At 40.5% G+C, this 21,119-nt stretch overlaps 1 protein-coding gene across 1 annotated transcript; it reads right to left on the reverse strand.

The window, feature by feature from the left end:
• Positions 1-216: 216 nt before the first annotated feature.
• Positions 217-3,052, reverse strand: LOC123168072 (uncharacterized). The gene is made up of 3 exons (XM_044585937.1): positions 2,531-3,052; positions 770-1,858; positions 217-670 (listed from the first exon to the last, which is right to left on the reverse strand). The coding sequence occupies exons 2-3, from the start codon at positions 1,839-1,841 to the stop codon at positions 453-455; spliced, it is 1,290 nt and encodes a 429-aa protein (XP_044441872.1). The 5' UTR covers positions 1,842-1,858; positions 2,531-3,052; the 3' UTR covers positions 217-452.
• Between the last annotated feature and the right edge of the window lie 18,067 nt (positions 3,053-21,119).

A 21,119-nucleotide genomic window follows, 5' to 3' on the forward strand; every position in this document is an offset into this window, starting at 1 on the left:
ATGTTTGTTGAATATGAATATCATGTTGTGATGGTCCTTTTACCATGCATGGTTGCATATTGAAATAGGCCCTTTCCATTCATGGTTGTATGTTGAGATGGTATGCTTACATGTTAAGAGATAATAATTGGTCAAAAATACCTATTTAACTATATAAGATTTATAGCGGTAATAGCGGATTAGATGACTTATATAATTACCCAGACACCAACATAATTTGTACGAATGCAAGCCCACTCTATTTTGAAAGCACCCTGTTCCGACTCGGACACAAAACCTGAAGTCATGGCTTAGTTGCAACAATTGACTACTCCACGACAAGTCTACTTATTTGGGATTCACGCTACAACTTTGCCAGGTTTATAAGTACACTTTAGTTACTGACTGGTAGGGCCTTGAACGAGAATCAATATCAAAATGGTAGACAGAATGACCTTGCTTCAAGCCCTCACTCAAGGTCTATGCTTCGTCGATGATGTTTCTAGCTTCGGCTTCTTTTGCTTCATCATCGGTGCTTCCAGCATCAGTTTTCTCATTTCCCCCTCGCTGCTTCCAGCATCACTTTCTCCTGATTCCCTGTCACTGCTTCTAGATTCACTCTCTCCTGATTCCTCATCAATGCTTCCCATTTCACTTTCTCCTAAATCGGCCACGTTCTCAACTTGTCCCACTGATAAAAAATATATCAGTTACTAACTATTAACACGTTCTTGCAAATAATAACTAGTAGTACTACAATAGACAACATAGAGGTAAACGAATTACATACCTGGTGGATTGTAGAAGCTAAAATAGGGGAACAGAGCCCATGGATGGTTGAAAAGACGAAGCTCGCTCGTGAGCTTCTTCGGCCTTAGTGACTTGAGATCAATCATGTAGGTGCCAATATTTGAGGTTGCGAAGATGATAGCTGTTCTTTCAACAGAGCCAACCAACTCAGTATGTGAGATCATGGGATCGCTTGCAAGGAGATGCTTCTTTAGATCGATGACTTCAGATTTTTTCCACATTGCAACCTGGTCGTGACAAACCTCCCTCCAGTACACAGAGAGATTGAAACCATTGAGCCTCGCAATCCCCAGTTGGCCGTCCTCCGGCGCAATCAGGGCATGAGAGTCATAGCGGGCGCTCTGGATCTCAAACGTCGGCTCAATCTCTGATAGGCAAGATGTTCCCAAGTCATACTTAAGTACACCAAGACGAGCATCGTGCATCAAGATAAAATGTAGCGCGCCTCCGGAGAGCACACCAGGCATCCAAGAGAGACTGATATCACTCTCAATAAAGCCTAGGTCGAGGGAGGTTGGGGCGCTCCAAGTACTCGTCTCCGAAGAATACACGATCGCCGTGGCCACCTTCTCCTCATCAAGGCTGATGGAGACCACAAAAAATGGGCCCGATTGGCAAGCCCCATGGTCGCAACCGTCAACGGCACAAAGCACAGCTGCACATTCATCAGTATTCCAATTGTCGCCTCTCTGTGGTGCTGGTAGCTCCCTAGTGTTGCCCGTCATGGGGAACCAGATGACCCAATCTGAAAATAGGACACGGCCGTGGCGGCAGTCGGCCACATTATTGTGTTTAGGGTGACCACGGGGGATAAATTTGGTGATGGGGATGAAGGGGTCATTGCAGAACCAACTATGGAGAAGGCCGAGCATAGGTGGTATATTATGGAAGGCTCGATAGCGGCCGAGGAAGCCATTGTCGGAGAGGAGGCGGCACCACAATTTGCAGACGAGGGATGCACGGACGAAATTCTCAGGCTCACCAGGCGGGAGGCGGATGAGGATTGCCTCTACGATTTCTTCCACGTCCTTGATCTCCAACGCATCTTCCATATGGCTGGACCGGCAGCCTGCGGGTGTTGGCACCAAAACACGTAAACTGTTAGCGGATATTCTCATATGCCTCCAAAGGCCTATAAAATGCTAGCCTATACAACTAAAGGTGTTTTAAATAATGGTGGAGATACTCATGAAAGCAAAGACCTTTCGAGCCGTTTTTCTAAAACACCTCAGAAACACACAATGGAGGCATCTTCAGAATGCCTACAAGCATAATTTGTGGCATTATAAAGAATGCCTCAAAAGTTCAAATGTGGCCTTTCTCAGGCCGCCTCCAAAAAAGTTTTGTGGCGCTTTTCAAATTGCCTTCAATTTTTTTTATGGAATGTTTGAAGAATCTATATAATAATAGACAAGGAGAAATGCCAAAAGTTGTCAATTAGTTTATTGATTTAAGATAAGATCAAGTACACTAGATAACATGTAGGGATGTTCTATATATAAATGCCAAATTCCCCCGCAGATTGATTACCAATGTGTATATATAGCTTACTCCTGGTGTGCATTTTTCTAACATGAACAGAAGGCTCACCATACATAGAAGGACACAGCGAACAAGCTCAAATTTCAACAGGACAAGTAGCACACTCCATGATGTTATAGCAAAATGATTCTTCCCGTAGACCATCTAGCACAAAGAAAAAGTGAAAGCAGAATGAACTACAATAATTAAGGGACATTACCTCAAACACCTTGTGTGCACTATGGCGTCAGATCAACAGCAACCAGACATGGGTATGCCTGGCGCGGGTAGGATGACCTCTGCTTTGTGTGTGGCCTGGTCCACCTTGCTCCTCCTCCGCTCTGACGCCCAGATCTCCCCTCTACTTCACTACGCCCACTACAATCCCACCTTCGAGATCGGGGACAAGAGAAGAAGAGGCGCGGCGTGGGATGGCAGTGGAGGTCGCGGCGGTCACGACGGCTGCGGCGGTTCCAGCGTAGTACTCCCGTGGCACAGGCGGCCCCGGTGGCAACGAGCCGCTCGACGATGGGTAGGATGGGGATTTTTGTTGTGTTCCTGTTTTGAGGTGGGGGAAGGGAGGAGGTCCAACGAGCAGTGTAGGAAGAGGAGGTCACGGCGGGGAAGCGGCACCGACGGCTTGGCACGCGGCGGTGGAGGGGCGGCGGCGGCTAGGAACCCTAGCGGCCGCTCGGGTGTATGGGGATCGAGCAGGGGGTTCCGGACGAAACACAACCTAAGTGTCTAGGGCACCGCAGCGGCGGATTTGGGTTTATGAGGAAGATCTGTGTGAGACTACCGGGCCGTGCGTCGATGGCGTGGGCTGATATTGTCTTTGTATTTTCCTTGTTTTTTATCGTTACTAGAATTTGTGAACTATGAAGCAATAAAAGGAATCTCTGGCCCTAAAATTTGTAAACCAGAAGTACTGTTATTCCTGCTAGATTTTATTGTTGTATCCCTTATATCAACCTTTATTAGCATATAGAAAACTTATATTCATCGAGGTTAGATATATCTCTTCTATCAACCTTTGTTGGCATCTTGGCTCAGAGATTTAAATATAATAATTTGAACTACATTATTTTACTTCCATTAGGTACAAAACACTAGTTATCTCTCTTATGAGCTATGCCACATAGGAAACTAAGTTATTAATGGCACACGAAATTTTCATTGATTCCTGGAAATTTCCAAAATGGTGTACATTACTTATGTGTCCCCAGTCCTTTCCAAAATGCAAACTTCAAACACACCTTCGTCATCGTTCATGGTTATCATTCATTTCTTTCTATCAAATGCCATCTTCATTTTGTTGTACAATGCTCATTTATCCTTAGCCCATTTTAAATTTTGATTCACCTATATATAATCCACTATATTTATATTTATATATTTAGTGATTGTTTAGTGCAACTAAGTAATTTGGAAGCATATTGAGGCATTTATATGCATCAAGGGAGGCCCTTCTTAGGAAATACAATTAATGGCAATTAAAGACGTTGCCTGCGCACGTGCGAGGGCCACTCTGTTAGTTATTATATAATTGTAAAATGTTTGTTGAATATGAATATCATGTTGTGATGGTCCTTTTACCATGCATGGTTGCATACTGAAATAGGCCATTTTCATTCATGGTTCTATGTTCAGATAGTACGTTTACATATTAAGAGATAATAATTATTGCAAAATACCTATTTAATTATATATGATCTATAGAGTAATATCGGATTAGATGATTTATATACTTGCCCACACACGAACATAATTTATATGAATGCAAGCCCACTCTATTTGAAAGCACCCTGTTTCGATTCTGACACAAAACCGAAAGTCATGGCATAGTTGCAACAATCAACTACTCCACGACAAGTCTACTTATTTGGGATTCAGGCAACAACTTTCCAGGTTTATAAGTACACTTTACTTACTGACTGGTAGGGCCTTGAACGAGAACCAATATCAAAATGGTAGCCAGAATGACCTTACTTCAAGCCCTTGCTCAAGGTCTATGCTTCGTCATTGTTGTTTCTAGGTTCGGCTTCTTCTGCTTCATCATCGGTGCTTCCATCATTAGTTTTATCATTTCCACGATGCTGCTTCCAGCATCATGTTCTCCTGATTCACTGTCACTACTTCCAGCACTCTCTCCCGATTCCTCATCAATGCTTCCCATTTCACTTTCTCCTAAACCAGCCATGTTGTTAACCTGTCCCACTGAGAAAAATATAATAGTTTCTTACTACTAACACCTTCTTGCAAATAACAACTGGTAGTATTACAATAGACGACTTAGAGGTAAATGAATTACATACCGATTGGATTGTAGAAGCTAAAATAGGGGAATAGAGCCCATGGATTGTTGAAAAGACGAAGCTCGCTCATGAGCTTCTTCGTCCTTAGTGACTTGAGATCGATCATGTAGGTGCCAAGATTTGTGGTTGCAAAGATGATAGCCATTCTTTCAACAGAGCCAACCAACTCAGTATGTGGGATCATGGGATCGCCTGCAAAGGAGATGCTTCTTTAGGTCAATGACTTCAGATTTTGTCCATGTTGCAACCTGGTCGTGGCAAACCCCCTCTAGTGCACGGAGAGATTGAAGCCATTGAGCCTCGCAATCCCCAGCTGACCGTCCTCCAGCGCAATCAGGGCATGAGAGTCAAAGCGGGCGATCTGGATCTCAAACGGCGGCTCAGTCTCTAGTAGGCAAGACGTTTCCAAGTCATACTTAAGTACACCAAGATGAGCATTGTGCGTAAAGATTAAATGTAGCGCGCCTCCGGAGAGCACACCGGGCATCCAAGAGATACTGATATCACTCTCAATAAAGCCTAGGTCAAGGGAGGCGGGGGCGCTACGATGATGACCCACAAGTATAGGGGATCTATCGTAGTCCTTTCGATAAGTAAGAGTGTCGAACCCAACGAGGAGCAGAAGGAAATGGCAAGTGGTTTTCAGCAAGGTATTCTCTGCAAGCACTGAAATTATCGGTAAGAGATAGTTTTGTGATAAGATAAATCGTAACGGGTAACAAGTACATAAAGTAACTAAGGTGCAGCAAGGTGGCCCAATCCTTTTTGTAGCAAAGGACAAGCCTGGACAAACTCTTATATAAACAAAGTGCTCCCGAGGACACATGGGAATTGTTGTCAAGCTAGTTTTCATCATGCTCATATGATTCGCGTTCGTTACTTTGATAATTTGATATGTGGGTGGACCGGTGCTTGGGTGCTGCCCTTCCTTGGACAAGCCTCCCACTTATGATTAACCCCTCTCGCAAGCATCCGCAACTACGAAAGAAGAATTAAGGTAAACCTAACCATGGCATGAAACATATGGATCCAAATCAGCCCCTTACGAAGCAACGCATAAACTAGGCCTTAAGCTTCTGTCACTCTAGCAACCCATCATCTACTTATTACTTTCCAATGCCTTCCCCTAGGCCCAAATAATGGTGAAGTGTCATGTAGTCGACGTTCACATAACACCACTAGAGGAAAGACAACATACATCTCATCAAAATATCAAACGAGTACCAAATTCACATGATTACTTATACAAGACTTCTCCCATGTCCTCAGGAACAAACGTAACTACTCACAAAACATATTTATCATCAAGATCAGAGGAGTATTAATTATCATTAAGGATCTCAAAATATAATCTTCCACCGGATAAACCAACTAGCATCCACTACAAGGAGTAATCAACAATACTAGCAACCCACAGGTACCAATCCAACGTTTTGGGACCAAGATCGAATACAAGAGATGAACTAGGGTCTGAGAGGAGATGGTGCTGGTGAAGATGTTGATGGAGATTGACCCCCTCTCGATGAGAGGATCGTTGGTGATGACGATGGCTTCGATTTCCCCCTCCCGGAGGGATGTTTCCCCGGGACAACAGCACCGTCGGAGCTCTAGATTGGTTCTGCCCAGGTTCCGCCTCGAGATGGCGACGCTTCATTCTAAAAGCTTCCTTCTGATTTTTTCCAGGTCAAAACACACCATATAGCCAAAGATGGGCACCGGAGGCCTGCCAGGGGGCCCACAAGGTGGGGGGGGGGGGGGCGCGCCCTCCACCCTTGTGGCTGGCTGGTGGCCCCCCTCTGGTCCTTTCTTGGCCCAATATTTTTTATATATTCCAAAAACATGCTCCGTGAAGTTTCAAGACTTTTGGAGTTGTGCAAAATAGGTCTCTAATATTTTCTCCTTTTCCAGTCCAAAATTCCAGCTGCCGGCATTCTCCCTCTTCATGTAAACCTTATAAAATAATAGAGAATAGGCATAAGTATTGTGATAAAATGTGTAATAACAACCCATAATGCAATAAATATCAATATAAAAGCATGATGCAAAATGGACGTATCAACTCCCCCAAGCTTAGACCTCGCTTGTTCTCAAGCGAAAGCCGAAATCAAAAAATACGTCTGCATGTCTAGAGATAGAGGCGTCGATAAAATAAAATACGCACATGAGGGCATCATGTTCATCTTTAGAACAGCAACATATAATGCCATATAATTTCTTATGCTAAAGTAACAATTCATTCACAAAGTAAAGTATGAATCAGAAACTTCATTGAAAACTAACAAACTATGATCTCAGTCATTGAAGCAATTGCAATTTATCATAACATCGGAAAGAGTCAATATAAGAGCTTTTCAGCAAGTCCACATACTCAACTATCATTTAGTATTTCACAATTGGTAACACTCACCCGATATTTATGGGTCCGAAGCTTCAACCGGACACAGAGAAAGATAGGGGCTTATAGTTTTCGCCTCCCAACCTTTTACCTCAAGGGTAACGTCAACAATAATATTTAAGAAAACCTACATCTGAGTGGATATATATATATATATATATATATATATATATATATATATATATATATATATATATATATATATATATATATATATATATGGATCTCTCCAACACATAGTGCTTGCCAAAGGAAAACGTATAAAAAGGAAAGGTGATGATCACCATGACTCTTGTATAAGGATGGAAGATAAAAGTAAAAGATAGGCCCTTCGCAGAGAGAAGCAGAGGTTGTCATGCGCTTTTATGGTTGGATGTACAAAATCTTAATGCAAAACAATGTCACTTTATGTTGCCGCTTGTGATAAGGACCTTTATTATGCAGTCCGTCGCTTTTATTTCTTCCATATCACAAGTTCATATAAAGCTTATTTTCTTCACACTAATAGATCATACATATTTAGAGAGCAATTTTTATTGCTTGCACCAATGACAACTTACTTGAAGGATCTTACTCAATCCATAGGTAGGTATGGTGGACTCTCATGGCAAAACTGGGTTTAGGGATGTTTGGAAGCAAGTAGTATCTCTACTTGGTGCAAAGAATTTGGCTAGCATGAGAGGGAAAGGCAAGCTCAACATGTTGGATGATCCATGACAATATAACTTCTATTCGGATATAAGAAAACATAACCTATTATGTTTTCTTCCTTGTCCAACATCAACCTTTTATCATGTCATATTTTAATGAGTGCTCACAATTACAAAAGATGTCCAAGATAGTATATTTATGTGAAGCCTCTCTTTCTTTATTACTTCCTATTAATTGCAACAATGACCAAAACTATGTTTGTCAACTCTCAACAACTTTTATTCATCATACTCTTTATATGTGAAGTCATTACTCTCCATAAGATCAATATATGATCTTTTTATTCTTTGTTTTATTTAATTCCATCATTATCATAGCAAGAAAGCAGAGCCCTCAACTCAAAACTACTCTTTATTATATATCTCAAGGACTCGATTACATAGAGTAAACATAAAGCAAAACTCAAGGCTAGATCATACTAAAACTTTATTCTACTAGATCAAGATATAACTAAAAGGATCGAACTAAGAAAAGCGATAAAGATAAAGATGTGACGGTGATACGATACCGGGGCACCTCCCCCAAGCTTGGCAGTTGCCAAGGGGAGTACCCATACCCATGTGTTTAATTATGTCTCTTTCTTCGGAGCTGGTGATGTGATATTCTTGGCGATGATGCCCCTTAGGATACGATTATCTTCCTCGAGCTTATTAATTTGCTGCTTAAGATCCATTACTTCCTTGCGGAGTTTACTCATGACGGCTAGAGCTCCATCCACCCATGGATGTTTCCTTGCTGCGGGAGAAAAAGCAACACTCTTTTTCATATTTTCATAAGAGAGAAATCTAGCATTGGGAGGAATAACTGAATTTGGTATTGATGAGCTCTGAAGTTCCTCCAGCATATCTGGTTTGAAGGCGAGAGGTAACTTATTGATCCTCCTCCATAGCATCCACTCTTTTCAAGTCAGCCTCCATCTCTTCCTCCGTTGCTGGCCCAAAGTGAGATACCCGACTCTCCCCGACCGACTCTTGCAAAGACATCTTGCTCCAAATCTGCTGCAGGAACAACTCAAAACGAAAACAGAGGATTTTGTCGTGGTACGGTGGTCAAAACCTTCGGGAGATTATATAATGAATTTTTACCGACCAAAAGAAGTATCGTGCAAGAAAACTGAGTCCGGGAGGCACACGAGGTGGCCACATGGACGGGGGGCGTGCCCAGGGGGGTAGGGCGCGCCCTCCACCCTTGTGGTGGCCTCGTGTCTCTTTCGGACTACTTTTAATTTTCCTAATTTTTTTAAATATTCCAAAACGGAGAAAAATTTATCATTGGAAACGTTTTGGAGTCGGTTTACTTACCGTGCCACATACCTATTCCATTTCGGAGTCTGAAACGTTCTAGAAAGTGTCCCTTATGTACTCCTTCGGTGATACGATATTAATTATATTGGTCTCAACATTTATGGAAGTACCTGAGATATAATGTTTGATTCTTTGACCGTTTACCACCTTCGGATTTGTGCCTTCGGCGTTGTTGATCTTTATGGTACCAGAACGATAGACCTCCTCGATAATGTAGGGGCCTTCCCATTTAGAGAGAAGCTTTCCTGCAAAAAATCTTAAACGAGAGTTGTATAGCAAAACATGATGACCTATATTAAACTCACGCTTTTGAATCCTTTTATCATGCCATCTTTTAACTTTTTCTTCAAACAACTTGGCATTCTCATAGGCTTGGGTTCTCCACTCATCAAGCGACCTAATGTCAAATAACCTCTTCTCACCGGCAAGTTTGAAATCATAGTTGAGCTCTTTAATAGCCCAATATGCCTTATGTTCTAGTTCGAGAAGTAAGTGACATGCTTTTCCATAAACCATTTTATACAGAGACATACCCATAGGATTCTTATAAGCAGTTCTATAAGCCCATAATGCATCATCAAGTTTCTTAGACCAATTCCTTCTAGATCTATTAACAGTCTTTTGCAAAATTAATTTAATCTCTCTATTGCTCAATTCTACTTGACCACTAGACTCAGGATGATAAGGAGATGCAATTCTATGATTAACATCATACTCCCTCCGCCCCAAAATTCTTGTCTTAGATTTGTCTAGATACAGATGTATCAAGTCACGTTTTAGTATTTTGATACATCCGTATCTAGACAAATCTAAGACAAGAATTTTGGGACGGAGGGAGTACTTAGCAAGCATTTTACGGAAAGCACCATGAATAAAATGTGAACCACCATCTGTCATTAAATATCTAGGGACTCCAAACCTCGGAAAAATAACTTCTTTAAGCATCTTAATAGGAGTGTTATGATCAGCACTACTAGTTGGAATAGCTTCTACCCACTTAGTAACGTAATCAACAGCAACTAAAATACGTGTATACGCATTAGAGGAAGGAAAAGGTCCCATATAATCAAAGCACCAAACATCAAATGGTTCAATAACAAGTGAATAATTCATAGTCATTTCCTGACGTCTACTAATATTACCAATTCTTTGACATTGATCACAAGACAAGACAAACTTACGAGCATCCTTAAAGAGAGTGGGCCAATAGAAACCGGATTGCAATACCTTATGTGCAGTTCTATCTCCAGCGTGGTGTCCTCCATAAGACTCGGAGTGGCACTTGCGTAGGATTTGTTCCTGTTCATGCTCGGGTACACAACGTCTAATAACACCATCTACTCCTTCTTTATAAAGGTGTGGGTCATCCCAAAAGTAATGTCTTAAATCATAAAAAACTTTTTCTTTTGCTGGTATGTGAAACTAGGTGGTATAAATTTAGCAACAATATAATTCGCAGAGTCAGCATACCATGGAGTATTATGAGAGGCATTTATGACATTTAATTGTTCATTAGGAAAGCTATCATCAATAGGCAGTGAGTCATCAAGAACATTTTCTAACCTAGACAAGTTGTCTGCAACGGGGTTCTCAGCTCCCTTTCTATCAATAATATGCAAATCAAATTCTTGTAGCAAGAGAACCCATCTAATAAGTCTAGGTTTAGCATCTTTCTTTTCCATAAGATATTTAATAGCAGCATGATCAGTGTGAACAGTTACTTTGGAATCAACAATATAAGGTGTGAACTTATCACATGCAAATACAACCGCTAAAAATTCTTTTTCAGTGGTAGCATAATTTCTCTGGGCATTGTCTAGAGTTTTACTAGCATACTGAATAACATTTAATTTCTTATCAACCCTTTGTCCTAGAACAGCACCAACAGCATAATCACTAGCATCACACATAATTTCAAAGGGGAAATTGCAATTAGGTGGCTGAACAATAGTGTAGAAATCAAGGCTTTCTTAAGTATTTCAAATGCTTCTACACAATCATCATCGAAAACAAAAGGAACATCTTTTTGCAAGAGATTAGTGAGAGGCCTAGAAATTTTAGAGAAGTCTTTAATAAACCTCCTATAGAAACCAGCATGGCCAAGGAAACTTCTTATACCTTTGATATCTTTAGGGCACAACATTTTTTCAATAGCATATACTTTAGCTTTATCAACTTCAATACCTCTTTCAGGAATTTTATGCCCCAAGACAATACCTTCATTAACCATTGATACGTCTCCAACGTATTTATAATTTTTGATTGTTCCATGCTATTATATTTTCATTCTTGGATGTTTTATAATCATTTTATAGTCATTTTATATCATTTTTGGTACTAACCTATTGACATAGTGCCAAGTGCCAGTTGTTGTTTTCTGCATGTTTTTTACATCGCAAGAAATCAATACCAAACAGAGTCCAAACACAGTGAAACTTTTTGTGGATTTTTTTGGACCAGAAGACATCCAGTGGGCCGAAGAAGCACCTGTGGGGTGCTCTGAGGGGAGCACAACCCACCAGGGCACGCCTGGGGGCCCAGGCGCGCCCAGGTGGGTTGTGCCCACCTCGGGTGCCCCTTGAACCAATTTGCTCTATAAATACCCCAATATTCCAGAAACCCTTGGGGAGTCGACGAAAATCAATTCCAGCCGCCGCAGAGTCTAGAACCACCAGATCCAATCTAGACACCATCACGGAGGGGTTCACCACTTCCATTGGTGCCTCTCCGATGATGCGTCAGTAGTTCTTTGTAGACCTTCGGGTCCGTAGTTAGTAGCTAGATGGCTTCCTCTCTCTCGTTTGATTCTCAATACAATGGTCTCTTGGGATCGGATGAACTTTGGGTTTATGATCAGACCTATCTTTTTATCCATGAAAGTTATTTGAGTTTCTTTGATCTCTTATATGCATGATTGCTTATAGCCTCGTATTTCTTCTTCGATATTTGGGTTTTGTTTGGCCAACTTGATCTATTTATCTTGCAATGGGAAGAGGTGCTTTGTAGTGGGTTCGATCTTACGATGCTTGATCCCAATGACAGAAGGGGAACCGACACGTATGTATCGTTGCTACTAAGGATAAAATGATGCGGTCTATTTCTACATAAATAGATCTTGTCTACATCATGTCATCGTTCTTATTGCTTTACTCCGTTTCTCCATGAACTTAATACACTAGTTGCATGCTGGATAGCGGTCAATGTGTGGAGTAATAGTAGTAGATGTAGGCAGGAGTCGGTCTACTAATCTTGGACGTGATGCCTATGTAATGATCATTGCCTCGATATCGTCATGATTATTTGAAGTTCTATGAATTGCCCAACAGTAATTTGTATACCCACCGTTTGCTATTTTTCTCAAGAGAAGCCACTAGTGAAACCTATGGCCCCCCGGGTCTCTTTCTCATATTATTTGCCTTTGTGATCTATTTTCCTTTGCTTTTATTTTCAGATCTATTAAAACAAAAATATAAAAATACCTTGCTGCAATTTATTCTTATTTATTTTATCTTGCGTCCCCGCGATCCAATCTATCATATTTTTACCATGTTTGTTTGCCAATTTCCGGCACCGCTACCCGAAAGGGATTGACAACCCCTTTTACACGTCGGGTTGCGAGTATTTGTTATTTGCGTGCAGGTGTTGTTTACGTAGTGTTGCTTGGTTCTCCTACTGGTTCGATAACCTTGGTTTCATCACTGAGGGAAATACCTACCATCCCTGTGCTGCATCATCCCTTCCTCTTTGGGGAAATACCGACGTAGCTTCAAGCCACATCAACCATAAAGTGGCACTTCTCCCAATTCAAGACAAGATTAGTTTCTTCACATCTATGCAAAACTCGATCAAGGTTGCTTAAGCAATCATCAAAAGAAGTTTCGTAAATGGAGAAATCATCCATGAAAACCTCAACAACATTTTCACAAAAATCAGAGAATATAGCAGTCATACATCTTTGAAAGGTAGCAGGTGCATTACATAAACCAAAAGGCATACGTCTATAAGCAAAGGTACCGAAAGGGCAAGTAAAAGTGGTTTTCTCTTGATCATCTTTTGACACAGGTATTTAAGAGAAACCAGAATAACCATCTAGAAAGCAAAAATGTGTATGCTTGGATAATCTTTCTACCATTTGATCAATAAAAGGTAGAGGGTAATGATCTTTTCTAGTAGCTTTATTTAATTTGCGAAAATCGATTACCATTCTATAACCTGTAACAACTCTTTGAGGAATCAATTCATTCTTATCATTAGGAACAACAGTAATACCTCCCTTCTTAGGGACACAATGAACAGGGCTTACCCATTGACTATCAGCAATAGGATAAATTATACCTGCCTCCAGAAGCTTTAGTATTTCATTTCTTACCACTTCTTTCATCTTCGGATTTAACCGTGTTTGATGATCAACAACTGGTTTAGCATCTTTCTCCAATTTAATTTTGTGCTGACATAGAGTGGGACTAATGCCCTTAAGATCATCAAGAGTATATCCAATAGCGGCATGGTGCTTCTTCAGAATTTTCAATAATTTCTTTTCTTCATGCTCTGAAAAGTTAGCACTAATAATAACAGGATATATTTTCTTTTCATCAAGATAAACATATTTCAGAGTATCAAGTAATTGTTTATGCTCAAACACGGGATCACCCTTAGGTAGAGGAGGATCCCCAAGGATTTCAACAAGCAGATTGTGTTTCAAAATAGGTCCTTGATTAAAGAATACTTCATCTATTTCCCTTCTTTCATTCATAAACATATCATTTTCATGGTCTAGCAAATATTGTTCTAAAGGATCATTAGGAGGCACGACAATAGAAGCGAGACCAATAATTTCATCCTTACTAGGCAATTCTTTATTATGGGGTTGTCTATGAAATTTAGAGAAATTAAAATCATGAGACATATCCCCTAATCCAACAGTAACAATGTCTTTCTCTCAATCTATCTTAGCATTAATGGTATTCAAGAAAGGTCTACCAAATATAATGGGACAAAAGTTGTCTTGTGGGGAACCAAGAACAAGAAAATCAGTAGAATATTTAATTTTCCCACACAAGACTTCAACATCTCTAACAATCCCAATTGGTGATATAGTATCTCTATTGGCAAGCTTAATAGTAACATCAATATCTTCTATCTCAGCTGGTGCAATATCATTCATGATTTCTTTATATAAAGTATAAGGAATTGCACTCACACTAGCACCCACATCACATAAGCCATGATAACAATGATCTCCTATTTTAACAGAAACAACAGGCATGCCAACAACAGGTCCAGGTTTATCTTTCATATCAGGTTTGGCAATTCTAGCAGCTTCATCACAGAAATAAATAACATGCCCATCAATATTATCAACCAAGAGATCTTTAACCATATCAATACTAGGTTCAACTTTAATTTGCTCAGAGGGTTTGGGTGTTCTAATATTACTTTTGTTGACCACTGTTGAAGCTTTAGCATGATCCTTTATTCTAACAGGGAATGGTGGTTTCTCAATATAAGCACTAGGAACAATAGGATCAACATTATAAGTAATAGTTTCTTATTCAACTTTAATAGGTTCTACTACTTTAATTTCAATGGGAGGATGATATTTAAACCACTTCTCCTTAGGGAGATCAACATGAGTAGCAAACGATTCACAGAAAGAAGCTACTATCTCAGAGTCAAGTCCATATTTAGTGCTAAAATCACGAAAAGCATCTGTATCCATAAAAGATTTAACACAATAAAACTTAAGGTTTATACTTGACTCTTTACCTTCGTAAAGTTCCCAATCTTCAGAGTTGCGTTTAATTCTTTCTAATAAATCCCATTTGAATTCAATATCCTTCTTCATATAGGAACCAGTACAAGAAGTATCGAGCATGAATCGATCATTATGAGAAAGCCGAGCATAAATTTTTTGAATAATAATTTCTCTTGAAAGCTCATGATTGGGGCATGAATATAACATTGACTTAAGCCTCCCCCAAGCTTGAGTGATACTTTCTCCTTCACGAGGCCAAAAATTATATATATAATTCCGATCACGATGAACCAGATGCATAGGATAAAACTTCTGATGAAATTCCAATTTCAATCGGTTGTAGTTCCATGATCCAATATCATCCAATAGCCCATGTCAATGAATTTCCCTTCAAAGATAAAGGGAAGAACTTCTTCTTGACAACATCCTCGGGCATACCTGCAAGCTTAAATATTCCACAAACTTCATCCACATAGATTAGGTGCATATCGGGATGTAAGTTCCATCTCCTGCATAAGGATTAGCTAGCAGCTTCTCTATCATACCTAAAGGAATTTCATATTAAATATTTTCAGTAGGTGCATTAGGTTAAGGAGCAACTCTTTGCTCTTCCGGTCGGGGTGCAGATACCCTAAACAAGCCCCTCAAAGGATTACTTTCCATAATAACAAGTGACAGTAAATTTCAGCACACTATATAAATCTTTCCTTCCCAGTTTCCACTTACCCAAAGGCGCTTCACTCCTCGGCAACGGCGCCAGAAAAGAGTCTTGATGACCCACAAGTATAGGGGATCTATCATAGTCCTTCCGATAAGTAAGAGTGTCGAACCCAACGAGGAGCAGAAGGAAATGACAAGTGGTTTTCAGCAAGGTATTCTCTGCAAGCACTGAAATTATCGGTAACAGATAGTTTTGTGATAGGATTAATCGTAACGGGTAACAAGTAAATAAAGTAACTAAGGTGCAGCAAGGTGGACCAATCCTTTTTGTAGCAAAGGACAATCCTGGACAAACTCTTATATAAAGCAAAGCGCTCCCGAGGACACATGGGAATTGTTGTCAAGCTAGTTTTCATCATGCTCATATGATTCGTGTTCGTTACTTTGATAATTTGATATGTGGGTGGACCGGTGCTTGGGTGCTGCCCTTCCTTGGACAAGCCTCCCACTTATGATTAACCCCTCTCACAAGCATCCGCAACTACGAAAGAAGAATTAAGGTAAACCTAACCATAGCATGAAACATATGCATCCAAATCAGCCCCTTACGAAGCAACGCATAAACGAGGACTCAAGCTTCTGTCACTCTAGCAACCCATCATCTACTTGTTACTTCCCAATGCCTTCCCCTAGGCCCAAATAATGGTGAAGTGTCATGTAGTCGACGTTCACATAACACCACTAGAGGAAAGACAACATACATCTCATCAAAATATCAAACGAGTACCAAATTCACATGATTACTTATAACAAGACTTCTCCCATGTCCTCAGGAACAAACGTAACGACTCACAAAACATATTTATGATCAAGATCAGAGGAGTATTAATTATCATTAAGGATCTGAAAATATAATCTTCCACCGGATAAACCAACTAGCATCAAGTACGGAGGAATCAACACTACTAGCAACCCACAGGTACCAATCTGAGGTTTTGGGACCAAGATTGAATACAAGAGATGAACTAGGGTTTGAGAATAGATGGTGCTGGTGAAGATGTTGATGGAGATTGACCCCCTCTCGATGAGAGGATCGTTGGTGATGACGATGGCTTCGATTTCCCCCTCCCGGAGGGATGTTTCCCCGGGAGAACAGTTCCACCGGAGCCCTAGATTGGTTCTTCCTAGGTTCCGCCTCGAGACGGCGACGCTTCGTTCCGAAAGCTTCCTTCTTATTTTTTCCAGGTGAAAACACACCATATAGCCAAAGATGGGCACCGGAGGCCTGCCAGGGGGCCCACGAGGTCGGGGGCGCGCCCAGGGGGGTAGGGCGCGCCCTCCACCCTTGTGGCTGGCTGGTGGCCCCCCTCTGGTCCTTTCTTCGCCCAATATTTTTTATATATTCCAAAAACAGGCTCCATGAAGTTTCAGGACTTTTGGAGTTGTGAAGAATAGGTCTCTAATATTTGCTCCTTTTCCAGTCCAGAATTCTAGCCGTCGGCATCCTCTTCATGTAAACCTTATAAAATAAGAGAGAACTAGCGGGGTTACCCGCGCATTTGCGCGGCTAGATTTTCTATCTATTGCTATATATGTTCTTGTTTATTTGCCTATTTTATTTTACTTTATTTGCTAAACATTGATACACATATGTTCCCAGTTTGTACTAAGTTGGTGTTAAAGATGTTGATGTGTGACATTGAAAGACCAGAATCTTGTTTACCTCTTCGCTTGATATTTTGTCACAATTTGTTTTATGGTATTTATGAAATTTGTAATATTTATGGCTTATATGTGAACCTTATTGTCCATCAACTCCCTTCCTCACTTGCCACTTTGTAATTATGTTCTCTATTGACACTATATTGTAGATGATCCACATGCTTCGATGTCTCCTCATCTTACTCTAATTCTCTATGTTGTCCAGTCTAAGTCGACAAAATTATTAGTGAATGGTATCGAAACTGGTAAAATCTTCTGTCTTGTCACATAGTAATTATGTTTTTGTGTTAGTACGTAGATGATCCACATGTTGCGATGTCTCCTCATCTTGCTCTAATTCTATATGTTTTCCGGTTGTCATAACTTAGCAAATATTGATTTTTGAAACTCTTTTTATTCAATACTCCAACCTTACAAATGACAATTTGGAGGATCCATACCATCAATAGCAGCTACTTGTTGAAATATGCAGGACATTTAAATAAATGCTTTCATTTAGGATGAGATGAGATCAATTTAGCCAGACGCGATCCACCTACGCGAAAGCATGGCTATTAACCCACCCTGTGGGTTGTTTTGACAATTGGGAACACTATAAAATGAGCAATTTCTTATGACGGATCACTTCTATCTTGTAAAACCCTTTTTTCACCAACAATGTCTTCATAAACTATCCAGTCGGCCGTTTCTGTATCCACATCATAAAGATGTGTCTCATATGCATTACCAAATAATAAGCACAATTTACCGTGATCAACTGATTGGTGGCCTTCTAAAGTTGATGCTTGTTTGAACTATCTTCGTATGTGCTTCTCTAACAGCATCGCTTACATGCATGGGATGTTTCGCCAGGTTACAATAAGGAGCTGGTTTATTGCATTTACTTGACAATGTTTTTTTTGTTATGTCCTTATTGCTGGTTCACCTTGCTGAAATCCCTATATACCTCATGTAAAGTTATTGGGCATATATGCCTTAGGCCGAATATTTTGTCTTCCTACATACCGTTGGGCCTTGTCTTGTGGTGTCCGCCTCATGTCTGCAATCGTAAAATGCAAAATTTCTCATTGGAAATATAGATGCTCCTGTCAGGCTAGCAGTTCGCTTATTTCTATCTAGGTGCGTGAACAATAATGCTAGATGAATGCGCGCTATTTTGTTTTTTCTCACATATGGTAGACTCATTTGTACTTGATTAATGTTATGTGTGACATTTTTATCTTTTAATCGCAACCATTATAATTAGAATCTGCAGATTAGTTTTGCTTATATTTCATTCGTTGTTTGTCTTTTGATATTTGAATTTATAAATTAGTTTTGCATTTGTTATGTATATTTCTTGGTAAATAATTAATATTAATGTATAGTGAACACCTATGTATACATTTCCCACACTGTTATTTATATTTTAGGTATCATCAATTGCCCACACTTTCTGAGTTGTCGTTCTACTGCATATTTGTAATCCATCGAAGCAATACCAAATTACGTGTCAAATAAACCTCTTAAGAAAATTATCTCCATCTATTATTTTCAAAAATTGCACAGCCATATTTTTTCTTGTCGCTCCATTCACTACATGCTCCTAATCACTAAATTATTTCACAATTAGACCATATGCACGTGGCTAATGAGCAAAAAAAGTTCATGCTCGCTACCTTTTTTTTGTCAAAAAGTTGAATCCGTTTCGCTCCTAAGTACAAATTAAGGTTGTTCCTTTCCTTTCCTGCTGAAATTGGCATACGGAATTGGTGTAGCTTTTTTTTGGAGAATTCGAAATTCGTGTTGCTCGTTCATGCAAATGAGGAAGTGCTGGCATCCTTTGCTTAGCACGTATTGTGCTGGAGTCTGAAAAAAAGTACATATTTTTTTCTGGGCTTCAACTTGCTTAACACGTATTGTGGTGGAGTTTGAAAAAAAGTCCATATTTTCATTGGCGCTTAACGATGAGATAAGGAAAGACACGTATGTGTATGTGGTCCGGACTCCAGCTTGCCTCTCGCATGAGCCTAGCAATTTTTTTTCTTTACTCCGACTCATCCCTTTTAGGCTGAAAACGATAAGGAGACATGCATAATACGTACTTCTTTCATGCATATCACAGCCGTTCTTTTTTACTCCTTTTCTATTGTTACATCTGAGCCATACGTTTTCTATCGTTTTAATAATATAATAGATAGATAGATAGGCATAAGTATTGTGATAAAATATGTAATAACAGTCCATAATGCAATAAATATTTAATATAAAAGCATGATGCAAATTGAACGTATCATCCAAGTACTCGTCTTCGAGGAATACACGATCGCCGCGGCCACCTTCTCCCTGTCAAGGCTGATGGAGACCATAAAAAATGGGCCCGATTGGCAAGCCCCATGGTCGCAACCGTCAATGGCACAAAACACAGTTGCACATTCATAAGTATTCCAATTGTCGCCTCTGTGGTGCCGACAGCTCCCTGGTGTTGCCCATCATGGGGAACCAAATGAAGGAAATATGCCCTAGAGGCAATAATAAAGTTGTTATTTTATATTTCCTTATATCATGATAAATGTTTATTATTCATGCTAGAATTGTATTAACCGGAAACTTGATACATGTGTGAATACATAGACAAAACAAAATGTCCCTAGTATGCCTCTACTTGACTAGCTCGTTAATCAAAGATGGTTAAGTTTCCTAACCATAGACATGTGTTGTCATTTGATGAACGGGATCACATCATTAGGAGAATGATGTGATGGACAAGACCCATCTGTTAGCTTAGCCTAATGATCGTTAAGTTTTATTGCTATTGCTTTCTTCATGACTTATACATGTTCCTCTGACTATAAGATTATGCAACTCCCGAATACCGGAGGAACACCTTGTGTGCTATCAAACGTCACAACGTAACTGGGTGATTATAAAGATGCTCTAAAGGTGTCTCTGAAGGTGTTTGTTGGGTTGGCATAGATCGAGATTAGGATTTGTCACTCCGAGTATCGAAGAGGTATCTCTGGGCCCTCTCGGTAATGCACATCACTATAAGCCTTGCAAGCAATGTGACTAATGATTAGCTGCGGGACGATGCATTACGGAACGAGCAAAGAGACTTGCCGGTAACGAGATTGAACTAGGTATGATGATACTGACGGTCGAATCTCGGGCAAGTAACATACCGATGACAAATGGAACAATGTATGTTGTTATGCGGTTTGACCGATAAAGATCTTCGTAGAATATATAGGAGCCAATATGAGCATCCAGGTTCCGCTATTGGTTATTGACCGGAGATGTGTCTCGGTCATGTCTACATAGTTCTCGAACCCGTAGGGTCCGCACGCTTAACGTTCAATGACGATTTGTATTATGAGTTATGTGATTTGATGACCGAAGTTTGTTCGGAGTCCCAGATGAGATCACGGACATGACGAGGAGTCTCGAAATGACCGAGAGGTAAATCTCAATATATTGGAAGGCTATATTCGGACATCGGAAAGGTTCCGAGTGATTCGGGTATTTTTCGGAGTACCGGAGAGTTACGGGAATTTGCTGGGGGAAGTAGTGGGTCTTAATGGGCCATACGGGAAAGGAGAGAAGGGCCTCAAGGGGTGGCCGCGCCCCCCAAGCCCTTCTCCCTCTCCTACTCCTTCCCTCTCTCCCCTCTTGGAAAAGGAAGGGGACTCCAACTAGGATTGGGAATCCTAGTTGGACTCCCTCTATAGGCGCGCCCCTCCTAGGCCAGCCTCCTCCTCCTCCTCCTCCCTCCTTTATACGTGGCCCAGGGGGCACCCCAAGACACACAAGTTGATCTTTTAGCCGTGTGCGGTGCCCCCCCTCCACAGTTACACACCTCGATCATATCGCCGTAGTGCTTAGGCGAAGCCCTGCGCCGGTAACATCATCATCACCGTTGCCATGCCGTTGTGCTGACAGAACTCTCCCTCGGCCTCAACCGGATCAAG

This window comes from Triticum aestivum, chromosome 7D, assembly GCF_018294505.1.
Source record: "Triticum aestivum cultivar Chinese Spring chromosome 7D, IWGSC CS RefSeq v2.1, whole genome shotgun sequence".
In the NCBI taxonomy this organism is placed as follows: Eukaryota; Viridiplantae; Streptophyta; class Magnoliopsida; order Poales; family Poaceae; genus Triticum; species Triticum aestivum.